Here is a 20,548-nt window from a genome sequence, read left to right as displayed (position 1 = left end):
CTGCATGAAGACAAAGATAAAATGTGCTGGATATTTCTTTTCAAGTGTAAGACCAAAATGTCGGTTGGAGGTAGGGGCCAGAAGTAAAGGAAGAGAAGGGAGGGAGAATTAAGTGGGGGAAGAAAACCTGTCACTGTAACAACTGGCAGTGAACTCATCTAACTCTGGTCTGCTATGAATTTGTGATTTGCCTAAGAGCTTCACTTACAGGCACAAAGAATAAAATCGCTCACTGCAGTAGGTGCCTAAATTCGCTCTCCTTGGGAACCCTGAGCAAAACAATCTGAATGAGATTAAGGTTTCCCGGGGGTAGTATTTATTTCTCAGTTGATTCTCACAGACTGTTTACGTGGCCAGCCCCTGGGCTGTCTGGTCACGGAGCCTTGGTTCTCACTCAGTTGCTGAGAAAAAGACAGGCAGAGTTGGGTAAAAGACAAGATGCCTAACGCCCAGGGAGGCAGACAGGTACCTGCCATGGCAGTTTGTATCTCACTCTCAAGATTCCCTCCAGCCCCGCCCGTGCTTGGACAGTCAAAGAAATGGAAGGATTCAACATCTCTTTCATGTGACAGAAGGAAAACTGAGCCCCCAAGGTCGCGCAGGAAGGAATCCTGGAACCCTAGGCTCCAGACTCCCAGGCCGGGGCAGCCCGCCTCCGCCCCTATTCGCCCTTACGGGACCCCGGTACCGCCCCCCGCCTTGGGTCTTGGGCAAGCCCGTCCGGGCCGCTTCGGGGACAGACCAAGGCCAGCGGGAGAATGAGGGGCCTGCTCGCATTCCCGGAGTCCCGGCCCGCGCACCTGCCGCTCTCCGGGCAGCCGGCACAGCCCCGCCTCCGGGGCCTCTCGTGAGCACCAGCCCGCGTCACCAGCCCCCACAGCCGGCAGTCAAGCGGAGCAGCGACCCGGAACCGCACATCCCCCGCGCGCCGGAAGTGACTGCGCTCAGGGTTGTGGGACCCCCGCGCTCATGCGCCTGCGCGCGATTTGCGCGGCGGCGGCGGCGCGAGCCTCTGGGCGGCGGTTGGACCGGAACGACTGGAGTCGCGGGCGCCTCGTAGGGCGCTCCCTCAGGCTGGCTGGCCACGTCAGCGAGCGGCCAGAGCCGCAGATGACGACTGGGTCGCCGAGTCTGTCATTTTTCCTTCCCCCCCCAACTCCCACGGGGGCGTGTACGGAGCGGGAGAAGTGGAACGAGCCTCGTGGCAAAAGGGAAGGAACCCAGTCGTTGCCACGGGCCCCGGTGTGCTTTGCTGGTGTGCCCCGGGCCTACTCCCATGTAGGCTGGGCTCAAAAAAAAAAAAAAAAAGAAACCCAGGTAGTGGCTGCGCGGCTTGGCCATGCCGCACCTCCCGATCCCGCTGTCCCCGACTACCCGACGCAGCCATCCTGTCACTGTGTGATCCCGGGAGGTCTGTTCGTTCCTCGTTACACAGAAACAGAAGCCAGTGGCTCCAGAAACAAGTACTGGGATCTTGCACATTGTGACTAGTGTTTTAACTTTGGCGCCTATGACCTACTGAAGATTATACGTATTATCTGTCACAGCCCAGTACACATGTAATGTACAACCGAGAAAGTTTACAGAACCACATCCTTGTAATATAATGCACTCTGATATATTGCATCTCATTTAAAAACACTCTGGTGGCTGCCCGCTATTATTAACTTTACAGTCCACTAATGGGCCACCTCCTTTTCACAAAGTCCAAAGAGGAAAAACTGCTTTATTCAAAGTCACAGTGCAGCCGGGCGCGGTGGCTCACGCCTGTAATCCTAGCACTCTGGGAGGCAGAGGATCCCTTGAGGTCAGGAGACCAGCCTGAGCAAGAGCGAGATCCCCGTCTCTATAAAAAAAAAGTCACAGTGCAAACTAGAAGCCTAAATCGGGACTCTGGACTCCTCAAGGCCAAGCCAGGCATTCCAAGTTAAAGGAATTCTAGTTCCCGCCCCCAGACCCAACACCAGCCCAAGGGTAAGGTGATTATACCTGATTCTTCAACAACCCTTCCCTCTGCTGTGTTCCAGTCCTGACCACAAGGGCAGGGAAAAACCAAAACCAGGACTAAAAACCAAATTTACTAAGAGAATAAGCATTGACTCCATAACCCCAAAATAGTTTATTGCCTTTGAGGTATTATCTGAAAAAAGCAAACCCTAACAGTGTAGCACTTAATTTGTCAACAATGCTGAAGTACCAAAAACTTTAAGCAAATAATGTTTATTTTTATATTGATGATACACTTAATATATACGTGGGTTCAAGATACAAAATTCATTTACATGAGTTCACACCTGATGAATGTAGTCACATTCCTAGAGAACATTTATCATTGCAAAAATTCCTTTAATACACTGACAAAATCAAATATTCTGTAATCTCATTATTCAATAAACATCAAACAACGTTTAACTTTCCATCCTCTAGTATTTAAGTGCCCTCAAGGTGGTAGGCACTGTATAACAGAAGAAAATATTGGAAAGCCTACTGAATCCGCTTTGCAGAATCACAGTGTTTACTCTGAAATTCATTTTTAGTGAAGTAGTGAAAGGCTTCCTATCTTTTATGACAAATCACATATCACACGAATCAAAAGTGATGAACTCAAGAAAATAAAATGTTTCAAGACTTCTCAATTTCTAAAATCTATGAAGTATTAACCATAACAGACAAGGCAGGAAAAGGCTGCTGGAAAGAAACAAAACAAAAAAATCTTTGTTTAAGAGAATGTATGGCTTAAGCAATTTAGAAACACAATGGACAAGATTTTACAATACCACAAATGTTCAAGTCAAATGATACTGACAATATAATTATCCCCCTTAGTCACTGGTAGTAAATAACCGCTTCAAAATTTATTCTACTGATAATACATAAAAACTAATGAATCCAAACAGTTTGCTGGCTAATAGGGCTGAGTTCATAGATTTTGTTCTAAAGTATTAACCTACAATACCCAAATTTTAATACAAATGAACAACACTATGTTTCAAGGATTACAGTGATTTGTGAATAGCTAGGCAACCAAATAGCTTCATTGTTCGCAGGACATATTAGCAGCACTTGGATAGGAATTGTTACATGAAAATTATTGTGCTTCAGTCTCTTGAGGAGAGCTAATAAATATATCTCTATAATCCCTATAGTGTTACAATTTTATAACATTTCAGTTACAGACAAGCACAATTTTTAAAAAAATATTTCACACCACCAGAAAATCAAGTAATTATATCTTCCAAATGTAATTACTGCTATGATTTAAACAAGTGCATTTCTGCCTAATATTCATAATGTAGACAATAGGTTCACCATTATTTTCAGGGGAAAAGACAAACATAACTTATTTTAACTCCTATGTGATTATCTTAACCTTTAGTGATAATTTGAATAATTAAGGAAATTCAACCTTACAATGGAAACTGCTTAGAGAAAATAATAAAGTGGCCTGAAATTACAACAATCTTTAGAGCAAAGCAAAAAATGATTTATAACTACTTTATGTGATTCAATGAGTAATGAAACCACCATTTATGCCGGCGCTAGGCGATGAAGATAACCTATATGGATAAATTCTTTCACTTGTAAACTCTACCATGAAAATGTTAGGACATTTTATCTGCCTTTCCTATTATTTAAGACTTTTCTACCTCAACTGAAAGGATCCTCCAAAATAAAGGTCTCTGATTGTTGAACAGCAAGTTTTATTAAAATCAAGCAAACAAAAAAAAAAAGTTGGAGAACTAGCCATGTGGTTTACGTGGCAAAAGGAATGCATCCAGATAACTATAAAAAGCCACAACAATCATGTTCTAAATTATTTTACTGAATCAATAGAAGGTCTTTTTAATGATATAATAAAGAAATAAGAGTTTAAAGAAACATTCTTCAGGAAATAGTAATAAAAATTCTTATTGTGATGAAACACTTTAAGCAATTTTTTCCTGAATATTTTTAATATACCACAATACTTACTTCTAATTTAGAAAAGTAATTAACAGCATGCAAAGGAGGATGGGAATAAGATTTGAAAAATACAGTGGTTATTTCTCTATGGTTTGGAAGTACTTTGGGATTATTACATATGATCATTTCACATTTTGTAATGGTTATTTATATTGAGCTCATGTTTGAGAAAATTTATGGTTCAAATTGTAATGTTTACAAATCTAAATTTTCAATCATGGACAAGTGGACATTCACAACAGCTTCAAATGAGAAAAGAATATTAGTGATCTAACATAAAATTTTAAATATCATTTACTGAAGATCTATAAGGCTAGCCATGATTCCATACCTCATTCTGAAAGTGATATAATAACTTGGCCTATTAACTTTCATCATAAGCCTATGAAAAAAGTAAAAACCTGAAACCTGAAATTACCAATTCTTAATAAACAATATTACACCTAAAAAGATGATTGTCTTAGGATATAGACTAGAATTGTCCACCAAAATAGGAAAAATATTCCCAATTTATAGTCTATGACCAAATTTAAGCTTAAGTGAATCTGTAGTTTGTAATATAATGTACTTCAAACTATTAAAAAACTCTGAATCTACTGTTCAAACATGTTTAAAAATCACACTGCTTACAGAAGTCTGATAACTATTTAAAAAGTAATTTTAAAAACCACAAAAGAAATTAACAAAAATATTTTAAAATTAAGAAATGGTGCTTCAATCAGTGATTAAATAACAATATTATGTAAAAATGGAATTCTTCTCAAAAGTCAATATTACACCAAACTAATAAGTGAAAAATACCAATTTTAGCTTAAGAAAACATTTGATATTTACAGAATTCCAAAGGAAATATTTCTATGGCACCAGCAAACTAGTTAATACTTAATTTAATACATTTATCTTTATAAGGGTGGACCCCCCCCATATCATCCTGACACCCTTCCTACTAATAGGTGATTGATTCCATTCACACATCAATTATTTTCCCTTAAACACAAGGCATGCTTAAATACGTGTTTCTGTTCAAAACTCAATAGCTGGGACACAGTGTAATATTATGCTTTGAAATTCTAGTTTGAGGAAGATAAATTGCTTTGCTTTTTCCCCCTTTTTAAATGGTCCCGGGATCCAGGAAAGACTGGGAGGTACTGTATGAATAGGTGTAAAAAGTATCAATGTATAAGAGTGCAGGAGGATGGGGGAAAGTACTGGGTTTTCTCAACAATTCTTACCTTATTCAACTGCAAAGTTACTGGCTTTACAACTTTCAGGGTCAGAGTATTACCTACTGCACTTGTTATTATTGCTACTCTCTTCAAATTAATGTCCACGTGGAACCTGAGTCAGTTCCATGAATTTTAAATAGCATAATATCAGCTCTACTATTCTCAAACTGCAAAAAAAAAAAAAAAAATGATTTGGTTACTCAAACAACAGAAACATCTGATCCTATGGACATTTTCACTGATTTTGGGGAAATAACACATTACTAAATTTTAATATTTATTCAAGAAAAAGGCTATTATTTTAAAATTTGATACTGTAATTGAAAAGTGTTATGAATAGTTGGCCGTTTTATTAAAAATACAACAAAGTGGCAAATATAGCATTTTTGGGGTGGTAAAACTGACTCCTGAACTAATTTCTCTATTTCAAGACAATTTAATGTTGGATCAGAGAGATTTAATCTTCTGAAGAATAATGAGGTAAAAAGTTGCTTTGCAGTTATATTTTATCATGCAAAAATAACCTCTAATTTCTGCAGTGAATGTATTCAAGTGTGTATTAAACATCTCCTACACTCTTTCATGCAAATACACATGTCAATGATGACAGGAGTAATCGAACACTGATACTCACTGATATTCCATAGGTTCACAAACTGGCACTGCACATATTTGCTATCCTCTTATCCTCCCCAACTGTATCATCCTTGGGAGAGGTGTGAAGGCCCAGATTTTTGTAGCACACCATGCATCTAATATTAAGAATTCTACTTCATGTGTGAATATATCATCAACTTGCAAAACACAAGTGGTCTCACAGAGACACAGCAATATAACTGGAGGCATTTTATTCACTGGAAGCATTTTCTCAGATGAGCATACTCATCTTTGACATGAAATTCCAATAAGAAAAATCTATGGTCAGAAATGCCAAGACAGGACTAAATTAATCAAAGCTGCTGCAAATATACAGATTAACAACCTCATTAAATCCTACCCTGCTTTGGTTAGGCCTTCCCTTAGCTAATGCCCCCTTTTCTGCCTCACAGAGACACATATAAAAAGAGGTGCACTGACAAAAAAACTGTTCCAAAATTAAAATTTAGTATCAGGTACTGAAATGACAACTGGGAATATATTTCCCCCATTTAATAGACATTTTCCTATCTACTTTTAAATGTGATCAAAGTAACTTTTCCCATAGCCCCTTGATTAGGTCCCTATATAAATAATTTACTACTCAGTAATAATACTCAAATATGGGTCAAGAAAATAAAGGACTAATATAGCTTAAGAATCTGCTGGTGTCTCATTTTCACATACTTAGGTTTTTCAGGTTTGTACCGCTAATTTGTCATCATTTTAAATAAAAATTTGCAGATGATTTTAAAACTAAGAATGTCCAGCTTTCTGTTAAGATCTTCATATTCTAATTTCAAATCCAAATTAGCCCATTTTATCCAAACACAAGCCCCTCAAAATAGAGGCTCATGAATGAGATACACTCACAACCTAATTACAGCAGCATGAACAATGCCACTAGGATGTCCTCACAGAACTTAAATAAATTCAGCCCACAATGGGTATGGGTATATAATATACACATACTGTATCATTGCATACTGATATATTTACAAATATGTACACATATATACAAAAAGTATACACAGATTGCATTTAGCATCACAAAAATATACATATGCTATTACAAATAAAATAAGAATTTCAAATAAATAAGGTCAACAAAAGAGCCCTCAACGAAAATACCCTTTATATTCTCCAAACATACACACAGGAACATATACACCCAAAATATCACCAGGAGATTCATAGCATTCGTATTCATTATCAAATCTTTTACTCACTTAGGGTGAGGAGGTGGTTCTGAATCACTAGCAGTGGCCAAGTTAGCAGACCTTGGCACCTTACTACATTTCTAGTCCAGAATGTTCTCTGTATATCAGGCTGATAACAAGTCCCCATGAGTAATTATATATACAAGATTTTTCGCCAGGGTCCAAACTGCTTCTCAGAGACAGAATGTTACTAATCACACAGGTCAGAGATTAAATTTGGAGAAGAATGTTAAAGAAAGTTACATAATTAATACATAAATCTGATTTGTCACTTGTCCCCTTACCTTGACTAAATTCAGTATAATTACCACTTAATCTGGTTCAGGGATTCTATTGCACCAAGAAAATGAAGGACAGTAGCCAGAAGTGTGTGTGTGTGTGTGGTTGGGGGGGTGGGGGGGAACCCAGATTTATATTAGGAAAACTTCAGCCACAACTGGATTGCACTTTGCTTCTATAATCTTGAAATATTTCAATTTGGTAAAAATATAAAGGGTACAATAAATTCTGTGCTTTGAGGGGTTATGAGAGCACCACTTTCTAGGATAAACACACACACCCCCACGCCCCCCCCACACACACAGAAAGAATACATCCTGGCTAAAATAAAAGATAAAATGACTGACTTACGGATTTTTATAATTAATAAGAATTTGCTAGGGCTGACTGACTCACTGGTTTCAAAATTTGGTACAGAAAAAAATACCATAAGTTTTTGTGCCAAAATATAAATCTCTTAATTATCTTTTCTTGTTTATTGTTAAATATTTTTTTTGTTTGTTATAGAACATTTTCTTGTTCATTAGAGAAAGCAGTCTGAGCTTTCAGTAGAGAAGACTGGGCTGAGATTAAGAGATACGAGTTTTAGTTCTAGCTTTTATCACTTTGAATAGCTTTTTGGGTCTCAGCTTTCTTTTCTGTAAAATCGGGAAGATAGTTGCTTCACCAACTTCAGAAATATACGGATAACGAAAGGGAAAATTCCATTGTGCTTTATTGTGTTTTGTGTATAACTGACTTCTTGTAATATTACACTTTTTACTTTGTTTACAGTGATTCTTAAGGGAGATGAGACACTATCAGAATCTCCAGGGAGAGTTTGTGCAATTTGAAAACAAAGAAGTGTTCCTTCCCATTGTTATGCTTCATTTTTTGTTCTAAGATTTAAATTTTTATGAATTCTAAAATTAAATAAATAGAGTTTAACATTTTTATAAAGGGGGTATTGGTATGCATTTAGAAAAATCAGATTCTTTGCTACTGTCACCTCAAGCCCACTGGGTGATTGTCCTTTTACATTTCTTTTTCCTCGATTAAATACTTTAAAATGTAGAAGCTGGGCCTGTAATCCTAGCTCTCTGGGAGGCCGAGATGGGCGGATTGTTTGAGCTCAGGAGTTCGAAACCAGCCTGAGCAAGAGCGAGACCCCGTCTCTACTAAAATTAGAAAGAAATTAATTGGACAACTAAAAATACATAGAAAAAATTAGCCGGGCATGGTGGCACATGCCTGTAGTCCCAGCTACTCGGGAGGCTGAGACAGGGGGATCGCTTGAGCCCAGGAGTTTGAGGTTGCTGTGAGCTAGGATGACGCCACAGCACTCTAGCCCGGGCAACACAGTGAGACTCTGTCTCAAAAAAAAAAAAAAAAAAAAAAAAAAAACGTAGAAGCTGGGTGAAAGATACAAGAAGCGTTCGTTAAACTCTGTGTATGTTTAAAACTTTCATGACAAAAAGTAAAGAAAGTAAAGAAAAAACAAACACAAAGTGTTTGTGCAAATGTGACCTTCCCAATGAACCCTAACCTGATGACTATTTTTTCTTTCTTTCTTTTTTAGACACGGGTCTCACTATGTTGCCAAGGCTAGCCTCAAACTCTGGGCTCAGGTGATCCTCCTGTCTTGGTCTCCCGAGTAGCTGGGACTATAGGGCACACCACTGCAACCAGCTTGATCACTCTTTTAAATATTGTTCTTTTCTCATAAAAAAAAAAAAAAGATCTCCCTTACCATCCTCTACATTTTCTCCATCTTATTATTTTCTAACGTAAATTTAATTACTTATATTTATTGCCTTACTCTTCCTACTATAATACAATGTAAGCTTCATGATCACAAGGATTTTTAAGTCTACTTTGTTTGCATCCCCAGTGCCCAGAAGAAAATCTAGAGTATAGTGGCTGTTCAACACACATTTTGTTTAAGGCATAAATGAAACAATTGTTTAGGATTTTCTAGCACAGTTTTCCTCAAAGATTCAAGATCACTTTGGTCCACTACCAGTAAGGAATTATACTACTCTCCTAGTCGTGATTTCTAAGACCCCTTGTTGTTAGACAACAGTGTTTTTAATCATATAAGCTCTAATTTCTTCAGGTGAGTCTTTCTCTGAACTAGTTTCTAAAACAGCTAAGTGGGTCCTAGATATTTTCTTGAACAAAATCTAAGTAAATATGATCTAGAAAAGAAAATGTTACATACTCTAAAAACAGGGTAACTAGTTTTCCTGGTGGCAGCAGTAGGAAAATCAATATTTTTGGAAACGAATCCAAATTATAGAATCGTAGAGTTGAAAAGGACCTTGGGCCAATCCCTTCATTTTACAGAGAGCACTAACAAGCCAAGACACGAAGACACATGTCAAAGGGCATGACACTAGTTACCAAGAAAGCCAGGATTAGGACTCAGGTCTCCTAGTTCTCAGACCAGTGTTCTTTATGCTTAACAGGTGATGATAAAGCTCAGGACAATAAATATTATTTTAAACATTAGAGAACAGGAAAATATGTGTTGGTGGGAGTATAACTGGCACAGGACTTCAGGGGAATTGAAACAAAAGGTCAGATAACTAAAAACGGTCTATTGCTATAGTTCAGATGAACACTGTTATGAAAGGAAAGCTATGAAGTTTATTAATGTACAAAAAAAAAAAAAGGAACGCAGTCTTTATCTGAAAATGAAAAGCAACCAACTAGCAAAGAAACTGTTTGAAAGAACAAACAAAAATAATTTTTAAAAGTAAACAAAACACCCCAAAGTCCCCAAACCCAAGAACAATCACTTTCAGACTTCAGATGAAAAATTGAACAGGAATAATTTAGACCCAAATTAGTCTCTGTGCCAGAAATGAAAACCAAGTTAAATATTACAAAAAATTTCCCTGGGGACATAGGAAAGAGATACCAAAAACAATCGCGTTATTTCCCCTGGGACTGCCAGGGGTAGAATGTGAGCCTGCACAGAAAATTAGGTAGAGGCCTTTTCATTCGCAGATTCCTGAACTAGAATGCTGTGCAAGCCAAAAAGGGGGGGAAAACTTTATAGCTAGGGACTGAAATTATGAAGGGGATGACAGGGAAGAAACCCACAAAGATTTTTATATTATACACTGAGAACTATTTAAAATAATAAAAAATTTGTGCATGACTATAAAATACTAAATACAGGGAGTTTTAACAAATCTTATTTCCAAATTGTCAATGCAAAATCAGCTTACATTTTCAATTTCATAACAGCCAGTTACTCCCAACCTAAATTAATAAAATCTCTGACTTTTAAGTCTCATAAATTTGAACTAGGCAAAAAGATTAAGAACTCTGTATTTTATGTCACAGAGGTCAATCCAGACAGTCTTTAAAACTTGATCTCATAAGCTAAGAGTTTAAATAGAATTCCAACTGAAGACACTGTCTTAGGAAACCAACAACCTGATTTTTTTGATTGAAATATTTAAGTGTTTCCTTTTTCATTTCCATCATTCGAAGACTACAAAGAAAACAAAATATGCAAACAAATCTCATGAAAACACAGGACTCACACATTCCAAGTAATATTTACCATCTTAAGCCACCAATTAAATATCTAGCTTTCAGATGCAAATCAATCTTACACGGTTTTTGAAATTGACAGTACTTAAAAAATGATTTCAAGATCTGTCCTGATTATGCTTCAAGGAATCACACATTTTCCTACCAACTAACTTGGAATGAAAAGAAATATTATGGAGGAACTCTGTTCTTGATTTTCAGCAGTCCATGGTGGCTAGTTTCATCATTATGAATAATTACATATTTTCCAAACCCAGACATTTAATTTATTTCCAAGTATAAGAGTTGGATTTACCTCATTATACAAAAATAAATGATTTACTCCTCTCAGGGTGAGAATGGTGACTATTTGACCTTATAAGATTAGATGTTGAAGGTAAGTATCTGTACCTCAAAATGAAAAAATAAAAATTCCAAGATTGAGATTTTAAAAGACCTGAAAGATTGGATTTTAAAACAGTTACCCTAAAAGTTTGAACATTTTTTTCAGTTTGTTTTTAAAATGGTGGTCCTAAATTAAAAAATAAAAACTACATAACACCACTATGTGTCTGTTATCACATTAGAAAACTGCACCATTTAAAATCTGTGGAAAATGAAAAATTGTTTCAAGAGAATTTTTGTTTTAATAGTCATCTATGGTATTCTCAAAGAACACGTTTCGAACATCCAGAATGGATGCTAATTCCAAAATGTGCTTCTGGAGATGAGGATTCTCTACTGTTTCATCCCTTGGCAGTTGTGGATATGATTCTGGATAATTTCGTGTTTCCTGGTAGGCAAAAAAGAGAAAAGTCAACTTTTGTAGTCTAATGAGAGAAAATTTTATACAACATTGGTACAGCGTTAAGAAGTAACTTAATACATATATTTTTCCTTTATATTGGTGTGATTCTTTTGTTTGTTTTTTTTTTGAGACAGTTTCACTCCATTGCCCTGGCTAGAGTAAGTGCAGTGGCATCAGTCTACCTCACAGCAACCTCAAACTCCTGGGCTCAAGCGATCCTTCTGCCTCAGCCTCCCGAGTAGCTGGGGCTACAGGCATGCGCCACCATGCCTGGCTAATTTTTTCTATGTATTTCTAGTTGTCCAGATAATTTCTTTCTAGTTTTTTTGGTAGAGATGGGGTCTCGCTCTTGCTCAGGCTGGTCTCGAACTCCTGAGCTCAAACGATCCTCCCGCCTTGGCCTCCCAGAGTGCTAGGATTACAGGCGTGAGCCACCGCCTGGTGTGATTCTTTTTTAAAAAAAATTGTTTTTCTTTAGAGATGGGGTCTTGCTATACTGCCAAGGCTGGTCTTGAACTCCTGGGCTCAAGCAATCCTCTCACTTCAGCCACCCAAAGCTTTGGTATTACAGGTGTGAGACATTGGACTTGGCCTATATTGGTATGATTCTTATTATTAACACATTTGTTGAATACTGAATTGCTGACATTTGACCATTCTCACCTCTAAAAATGACAATTTCACAAGGTTCAACTTAATATATTCATTTAGTGAGTTATTCCACAAATGTTTACTGAGGCTTATTGTTGCTATGCACTATACTCTATCACGTGTAAACCATAAAAATTCATGCTTCCTGGGGGGGAATTCTAGCACATAGAGAATGTCAACAATTATCTGTTAAATGAATAAATAGATGTTCCATTGGAAATGAACATGAGGGAAAGACACAGGAAGCATTAAAAAGGACAAATTAATGGACCTTGGCAATTCATTATAGGAGAAAGAGATATCAAAAATGACAGTAAGATTCTAGGAATGCATGATGACTTGAGAGAAGAGTTGAAAGCTACTGAGAAAAAAAGGGAGGTAAAGGATGAGATAATTTGGGAAGAGTATAAGGCCTCACATTTTAAGTATATTTTATTGAGGTAATAGGGTAATACTGATAGAACTGTCCCTTAACCAGAATTTAAAAATTCAGGGCTGTATCTCAGAAGACAAGTTTGAAGAGTAACATAAACAATGATATAATCTTTATGGAGATAAATAGTGAAGCCATGAAAATGGATGAGAATTCTAAGAATATTAGCAAAGACAGTGAAAAAGAGTTAAGGCAGTGCTAAAAAGGGTGAAGAAAAATCAGGAAAAAAAAAGCAGGCAGAAAAGGAATAACAAAAGAAAACAAAAAAATTTGACATGGAAACAAAAGGAGACAGTTTCAAGAATCAAGTAATTCTCATTTGGAAATTCTTCTTCATTTGGTAAGTTCTACAAACTATAATTTTGCCTCATAGTAAAACTTCCTGAAGAAATAAGTTGCTGCTTTGCTATGTAATTCACATGACAGTTCATATATTCAAATGTCACTTGTATCTCTCTCTGCCTGTAAAGCTCACTCATTACACATTACAAAAATGAAATTTTTATTTTACCACACAAAATACTTAGAGAAGTGACAAAAATAAAATATTCAAAAGTCCCTAAAAAGGAAAAAAACAAAACAAAACAAAAAACCAAGAACTACTGTGGGACTATAAACTAAACAATTCTCTCAGCTCACACCAGGCTGGGAGATGTTTGAGTTCTGATCAAATATCTTCCAGAGTAGAGAATATTTGTTGAAATGGAGGATATATAAAAGAGACTCCAGGCCGGGCACGATGGCTCATGCCTGTAATCCTAGCACTCTGCGAGGCTAAGGCAGGAGGACTGCTTGAGCTCAGGAGTTCAGGATCAGCCTGAGCAAAAGTGGAAGTGGATCATGAGAAAGGTCTTCATCGTGGTCTTTTCACACTGAGTAGGCTAAAGAGGAGGAGGAAGAGGAGGAGTTGGTCTTGCTGTCTCAGGGGTGGCAGAGCTGGAAGGGAGGCAGGAGAAGCAGGCACACTCAGTGTAACTTGACAGAAACACATCATAATTTCTCTCCGACTTTTTTGCTTTCTCATTTCCCCCAAAATATTTCTATCCGGTACCAGTCCTTCTTCCACCATTTGCTTTAGTTTCAGTGCCCGTATTACAGAAGTGTCCATGTTATATAAGTCAAAAGCTAAGTCTTGAATAATTGGAACCCTCTACCAGACTGTCTAATTTCAATTTGTTTTCTGGCACTGCTTCTTCTATGTATTCTTCCTCATTGTCTGACACTGGTTCAGAAGTACTCATCTCCATCCAGTTATCTTCTGTTAATTCCTCTGGTGTGATATCTATTAGCTCTGGAATTTCTCCAAAATCCATAACTTACAACTCTTCATCCCCCACCTTTTTTTTGCCACATCCACAATCTCATGGTTTTGTTCACTGGCTTTGTGGTAAATACTGTGAAGTCATGCACAACATCTGGACACAGTTTTCTCCAGTGGGAACATACTGTTTCAGGCTGATGGCTTTCACAGCTTTGTCTATAACAACGACGGCATCGTCAGAGATGGAATGTAAACTGACACAACCACTTTGGAAAAACAGTTTGGCATTACCTAGTGAAGTTAAATATGCTTATACCTTCTGACCTTGCCATTCCACTATTAGGTGTATTCCCCAGAAAAAATCTTACATATGTGTACCAGGAAACTGATACATGAATTTCACAGTGGCATTGTTTATATAATAATAAAAAAGTGGAAATAACCCAAATGTCCATTATTAGTAGAATGGACAAGTAATTTGTGATATATAGTCAAATAATGCCTAGAATTATATAGTTAAACAAAATGAATGAAGAAGGTTATAGTCATCAGTGTGGCTCACTCTCAAGAATATAATATTGATTGGAAAAAAGCAAGTTGTAGAAGAATACATACAATATAGTTCCATTGATATGTTGTTTAGAAATACAAATACATGTGGCAAAACTATAAAAAAAGTGAATGATAATTATAAAATTCAGGATGTCAGTTTCATTTGAGAGGGAGATAGGATCAGGGAGGATCTACAGAGGGTCCTTAAAGGTAATGAAAATAAATATCCTACTTCTTAACCAGGGTGCTAGGCATTCAGATGTGCCTTAATATTACTAATCTTTATACTTTACATATTCACTTGTAAATATTACTTTAGATCTATTTAATATAGGTAAAATGTAACACATGATTTTTAAATACCTAAAATGACAAAATTGGTCTTTAATATAATTTTCCTTTTCATGCCTCTAATTCTAGCACTTTGGGAGGCCAAGGAGGGAGGATCGCTTGAGCCCAGGAGCTTGAGGTTACAGTGAGGTATGATCATGCCACTGCACTCTAGCCTGGGTGACAGAGCAAGACCTGTATCTCAAAAACAATCAATCAATCAATCAATCAATAACATCCTTTACCTACCCGAAAAATCTTGTGCATCCTCATGGTGGCTGAACAAAAAACAAATCTTGTGAGAAGTAAGCGAAGAAATTCATCTCCAAAAAACTGGAGAAATGCCTGATCTGCAAAGAGGAGAAAGGTGACAGTAAAAGGATGCCTAAATCGAGATTACATTTCAAAGGGAAGGAAACTTCAGGAAAGTCTTCTCAACTTTCCTGTCTAGGACAAATACCTTTAAAAATTAAAGCGATTTAAAATATGTAACCATTTTAAGCCATCATATTACATTCTGTTAAGTGTGCAGTTAGATTAGGAGGGTACCTATTGAACGTGAATGGGTCAGTAGCTGGGCAATATCGCGGTTGATTTTTCGAAGATATTCTTGACATTTTTCCCACAGGCCTCTACGCATGCTTGACAATCCAGAGACAAACAGGAAGGCCATTAGAGGATTGTTCAAAAAGAGAGTGAAGAGGCTACCTCGTTGAGATTGATCTGTAATAACAAACATGTTATATATATATAGACAATAGTTTTGCAAAAAACAAGGGATACACATGAGGAACATTTTAATACACTGATAATGTATAAAATTAAAGCTGTATCATTAAATCATAATTCAAGAATGCAGACGCTACATGAAGCTACAAAAACACATACCAGGTATGTTGCTTTCTGCTGAACAAACTTAAAAGAGGGTCTAGTAAACTTAAGAGAAACGAAAATGAACATAGTCCTTACCATTTTTTATCCGCAACTAACTAATTTCATCCAAATATGGCAAGTGTTGGATCAAAGGCTATCAATGATAGAATTCTCTGATATGTAGTAGAATTGCCAATCTTTTCCATTCTCCTTCGTTAGTTGCTCTTTCTCTGCCTATCCCTTACATATGAATATTTTCTTTCTTTGGCCCTTCACATACTGATCTCTCCTACTCTCATGATATTAGTTACCGTTTATATGCCTACTGATTCCTAATTCCCTCTCTGCAGCTTAGACTGAATTCCTTAGGCCTAACCCTGTGCTATACGGCAGTAGCTACTACACACTTAAAATGTGACTGGTACACACTGAGATACACTATGAAGAGTAAAGTACACACTGGATTTCGAAGCCTCAGTACAAGAAGATTTATTGTGAACACTAACTTTACCTGTTTCTTTTTACTTTTTTCTTTTCTTTTCCTCCCCTACCACCCTGTTTTTACTTTTAAAATTTCGGCACTAAAAAATTAAAAATTACATATTTGACACACTATATTTTTATTGGACAGTGTTGCTCTAGACTACTACATTCAATCTAAGTCTCAAAGGCACCTCAAACTTAATACATCAACAACTGAAAGCAAATTCTTTCCCTTTTTGTTCTCTACAAATATGTTTCTCATCAAGTAGCACCTCAGCCAGAAACCTGCAAGTTCATATCAGCCTTCCTCCCCACACCTTGTCAGTCCATCACCAAGTCCCACTGGTTCTATTGGCTTAGTATCTTTTCAAGCCAGATACCCAGTTACTGTCCTAGCTCCAGCCACCCCATTTGTTCTTTAAGAGATTAACTGAACGCTCCTTCATGCTACTCCTCTGTTTAAAATCTTTTGATGGTACAAGTTGAGTATCCCTTAGACAAAATGCTTGGAACCAGAAGTGTTTCAGATTTTGGGTTTTGGAATATTTGCATATACATAATGAGATATCATGGTGATGGGTCCCAAATCTAAACACAAAATTTATTTCTGTTTCATATACAACTTATCCACATAGCCTAAAGGTAATTTTATACAATATTTTGTACATAAAACAAAGTTTGTGCTAAATAATTATGTGTGGAATTTCTACTTTTGGTGTCATGTTAGCACTCAAAAAGTTTCAAATTTTGAATCATTTCAGATTTCAGATTTTTGGATGAGGGATGCTCAATGCACACCCCATTGTCCTCCACTTAAATTATCAACAAATCTTAAAAGCTTTTTTGTAACTCAGTTGCACAATTCCAAACTCCCCCCTTGAGCTAGAAGGAACTACTTTAATCCGTTTCTAAAGCTGTCTTATCCCAGGGCCACAGCACATGCAAATTCTCTGCAGAACGCTCTCGGCTCCATCATCGTCCCATGCCCATCTAATTCTACATGTTCTTAAAATGCACTTTAGACGTCATCTCATCTCTTTCTCTCACCGTCATACGCTGGTTAGGAGTTCCTCATACATGTTCCTGTGCATCCTCCTGTGAAATGCTTATAGCAATTGCCTGTTGGGTTACCTAAATTTTCTACTTGACATTTGGCTCTGTGAGAAATATAACTGTGTTTTTCAGGTCAGAGTGCTATCTCCACTGCCTAGCACAATACCTGACAAATAAATGTTGAATAAATGTTTGTTGAATGAATGAAGTGACTCTTGGCTAACGAGAGAACTATAGACTTTAGATACCAGAAGTGCAGGAACCTTCTATGACATTCCAGTTATTTACAGATCTGCTAGTTTTATGCTCACATCGAGGGCCAAACCCTTTTGCAGAGGTTGAGTAAGTAGCAATAATGTCTATGGATAAACCCAAAATGTTTCTCACAAAAGAATTTTGAATCTCTTTGTGTAATTGAACAATTCATTTAATGTGTTAGAGGTATAAGCTTTATAGCATGACAGGACACTAGACAAAAAAATGTTAAAGACCGGACGCGGTGGCTCATGCCTGTAATCCTAGCACTCTGGGAGGCCGAGGCGGGCGGATTGTTTGAGCTAAGGAGTTTGAGACCAGCCTGAGCAAGAGCAAGATCCTGTCTCTACTAAAAATAGAAAGAAATTAATCAGACAACTAAAAATATATAGAAAAAATTAGCCAGGCATGGTGGCGCATGCCTGTAGTCCCAGCTACTCTGGAGGGTGAGGCAGTAGGATCGCTTGAGCCCAGGAGTTTGAGGTTGCTGTGAGCTAGGCTGACGCCATGGCACTCACTCTAGCCTGGGCAACAAAAGCGAGACTCTGTCTCAAAAAAAAAAAAAAAAAATGTTAAGGACATATATTACAACTAAGCATATTAATAATAATGAAAGCACATATTGAGGACTTCCTATGTACCCAGCATTATTCTCTGAGGTAGCTACTATTATTATTTCCATTTGACAGATGAAGAAACTGAGGCACAGAATGGCTGAGTAACTTCCCAAAGTCACACAGCTAGTAAGTGGCTAAGTCGAGATTCAAATTCAGTTTGTCTGTTTTTTTCCTTTATACAATAGTCTTTTAGACCAAATAATTTTGATATTAATCCATTTGACCATGTAATTTTAAATAAAACTTCATCATGATAGGACAGATTGATAGCAAAAAGTACTCTCGAGTAACTGGACAGGATTACATTCTTCTAGAAATGCTAAGAAACAGGATAACAAAATCCTCAAAGCAGGAGAATTTTACCGTTGTTTGAAGGTAAGTTCTATCCCTTAGTAATTTGACTATTGGATACATGACTTAATATTTCTACATATTTTTCCCTGTTGAACAGCAGAACTTACCTTAAAACAACGGTGAAAGTCTCCAGCTTCTCTCAGGCATTCAAATGCTGACCATCACTTCCTGTGTCAAACTATGTCAGCAGACAGGACTTCTGGCTGGGAAGTAGCAGTAAAATGCCATCTCCCACAGAGAGACATCAGCACTATTCACAGTCAGGGAGATAGTGAAACAGTGACAAGTACTGCTAAAACAGTGTTAAGGTTTGTTTAGTATTTTACCTACTAAATGACTGGGAGTTAGAATCAGATTTTATGTGTTACTAATTAAGGATAAATCATAAAGGGCAAAAGTCTTTCAATTCTCAGCTATTGGAGAAATGGCCAAAACACTAATCTGTCTCTCTGGCAGTCTTAGAAGAGGTTCTTTTATTTAAAGAACACAGCAAGGTAAAATTGCAAATAAAAGAAACTCTTTAAGTTGTGCCAATTAGGTTATTCTAACTCAGGCATAGCCTGAGAAGTTTCCTAGACTAGCAATCTTATACTCTTAAAAGATGCCTAAAATATGTAACCAAAGATATACGAAAGAAATCATGCCATATGGATATGACAAGCATATCAAAAACACCTGTAAAACAAATTTTAAAATGTACAAATCATGTGTTCCCCAACAGAAAGGGACAAAACCACCTCTATCTCAGGGGTGAATTATCTCAAGGCCTAATGGTAGCACATTAAGGAAGTCTGGTTGTTGGCAAGGTTTCTGGGTATTTCAGAGAGACACCTGCCATACAAACACCATAAATCCACATGTGACAATTATGAAAGGGAAAAACAAAGATCATTATTACTCAAAATGTAGATAGTGTTTATTTGCAACCTATGGGTGTAATAGATGACAGTACATACCTTGTAAAGCTTTTGGATATGCTGTAGGTGAAAGCAAGCAGACTAGTGGCTGTCCAAACAAGTTTGTGAAATTCTGTAATATATAAGAATTTAAAACTTTCGTTAAAGATTTGACTAGAGATAGTTATTTAGTAATTTTCCCAAGGACATCATTAGTATATAGATTCAGCCCTTTAACTCATAAGCAGATGTAGAAACATCAGTAACAGCTGAAGAGACTGCCATTCACATATAATTACCATGCATAACAGACTTTCTTAAAGGCTCTCAATTAAAATAGTGAAGTTTATTAAATGAACTATTGATTTTTTAAAATAAAGGCACGATTGTAGTGTATACATGATTGTAGTGTTGCAGGGAGAGTTTATCTGGCTGTACGCTAAGAGGCCTCTCCATCAGGCAACTTACACTAGTATATATGAGGGTGAACTTCCCAGGATCTAGGATCTGGCATTCAGCCTATTAAAGGCTCTAAACCTGATTTCCTGATATATGACGATTGGATCCATCTCTTATTGTGGATCATAAGAAAGATGTATAAAACCGGAATGTCAGTATATAATTTCCAGTGAGAATTAGTTGATAGTCAAACTAGAGTACTCTTTGCATAATAAAAGTTATTCTGTCTCTAAAGGCAGAAGTACATGGGAAGTAAAATCATAAAGTGTTTGCTAAAGCAAAAAGAAAGATAAACCTCTTAGGAGTAAACTTAATAAATGAATAAACAAAAGTAACTTTAAAACACTCCTAAATGATAACAATTAAGACTTGAACAAATAGGAAGACATACTATGTTCTTAGAGACAAACTCATTCTAAAATGTCATGACACTAATTTATGAAAACTTAAACCAACTTCAATAAAAACAGCCACAGGCCAGGCGCGGTGGCTCATGCCTGTAATCCTAGCACTCTGGGAGGCCGAGGTGGGCGGATTGTTTGAGCTCGGGAGTTCGAGACCAGCCTGAGCAAGAGCGAGACCCCCATCTCTACCAAAAATAGAAAGAAATTAATTGGACAGCTAAAAATATATAGAAAAAATTAGCCGGGCATGGTGGCACATGCCTGTAGTCC

At 37.1% G+C, this 20,548-nt stretch overlaps 1 protein-coding gene across 1 annotated transcript in view; it reads right to left on the bottom strand.

The window, feature by feature from the left end:
• Positions 1–10,791: 10,791 nt before the first annotated feature.
• The window catches only part of SCAI (suppressor of cancer cell invasion), a 105,377-nt gene continuing 95,620 nt past the window's right edge, over positions 10,792–20,548 (bottom strand). The window contains exons 15-18 of the mRNA XM_012639682.1: positions 19,476–19,548; positions 15,434–15,607; positions 15,134–15,234; positions 10,792–11,642 (exon numbers count right to left, since the gene is read on the bottom strand). Of these exons, the coding sequence (XP_012495136.1) occupies positions 11,496–11,642; positions 15,134–15,234; positions 15,434–15,607; positions 19,476–19,548 (495 nt within the window). The 3' untranslated portion in view covers positions 10,792–11,495. The remainder of the gene's footprint in view (positions 11,643–15,133; positions 15,235–15,433; positions 15,608–19,475; positions 19,549–20,548) is intronic.

The sequence above is a fragment of the Propithecus coquereli genome, unplaced genomic scaffold (genome assembly GCF_000956105.1).
Source record: "Propithecus coquereli isolate 6110/MARCELLA unplaced genomic scaffold, Pcoq_1.0 Scaffold142, whole genome shotgun sequence".
NCBI lineage: Eukaryota > Metazoa > Chordata > Mammalia > Primates > Indriidae > Propithecus > Propithecus coquereli.
This window is presented reverse-complemented; position numbering and strand designations above follow the sequence as displayed.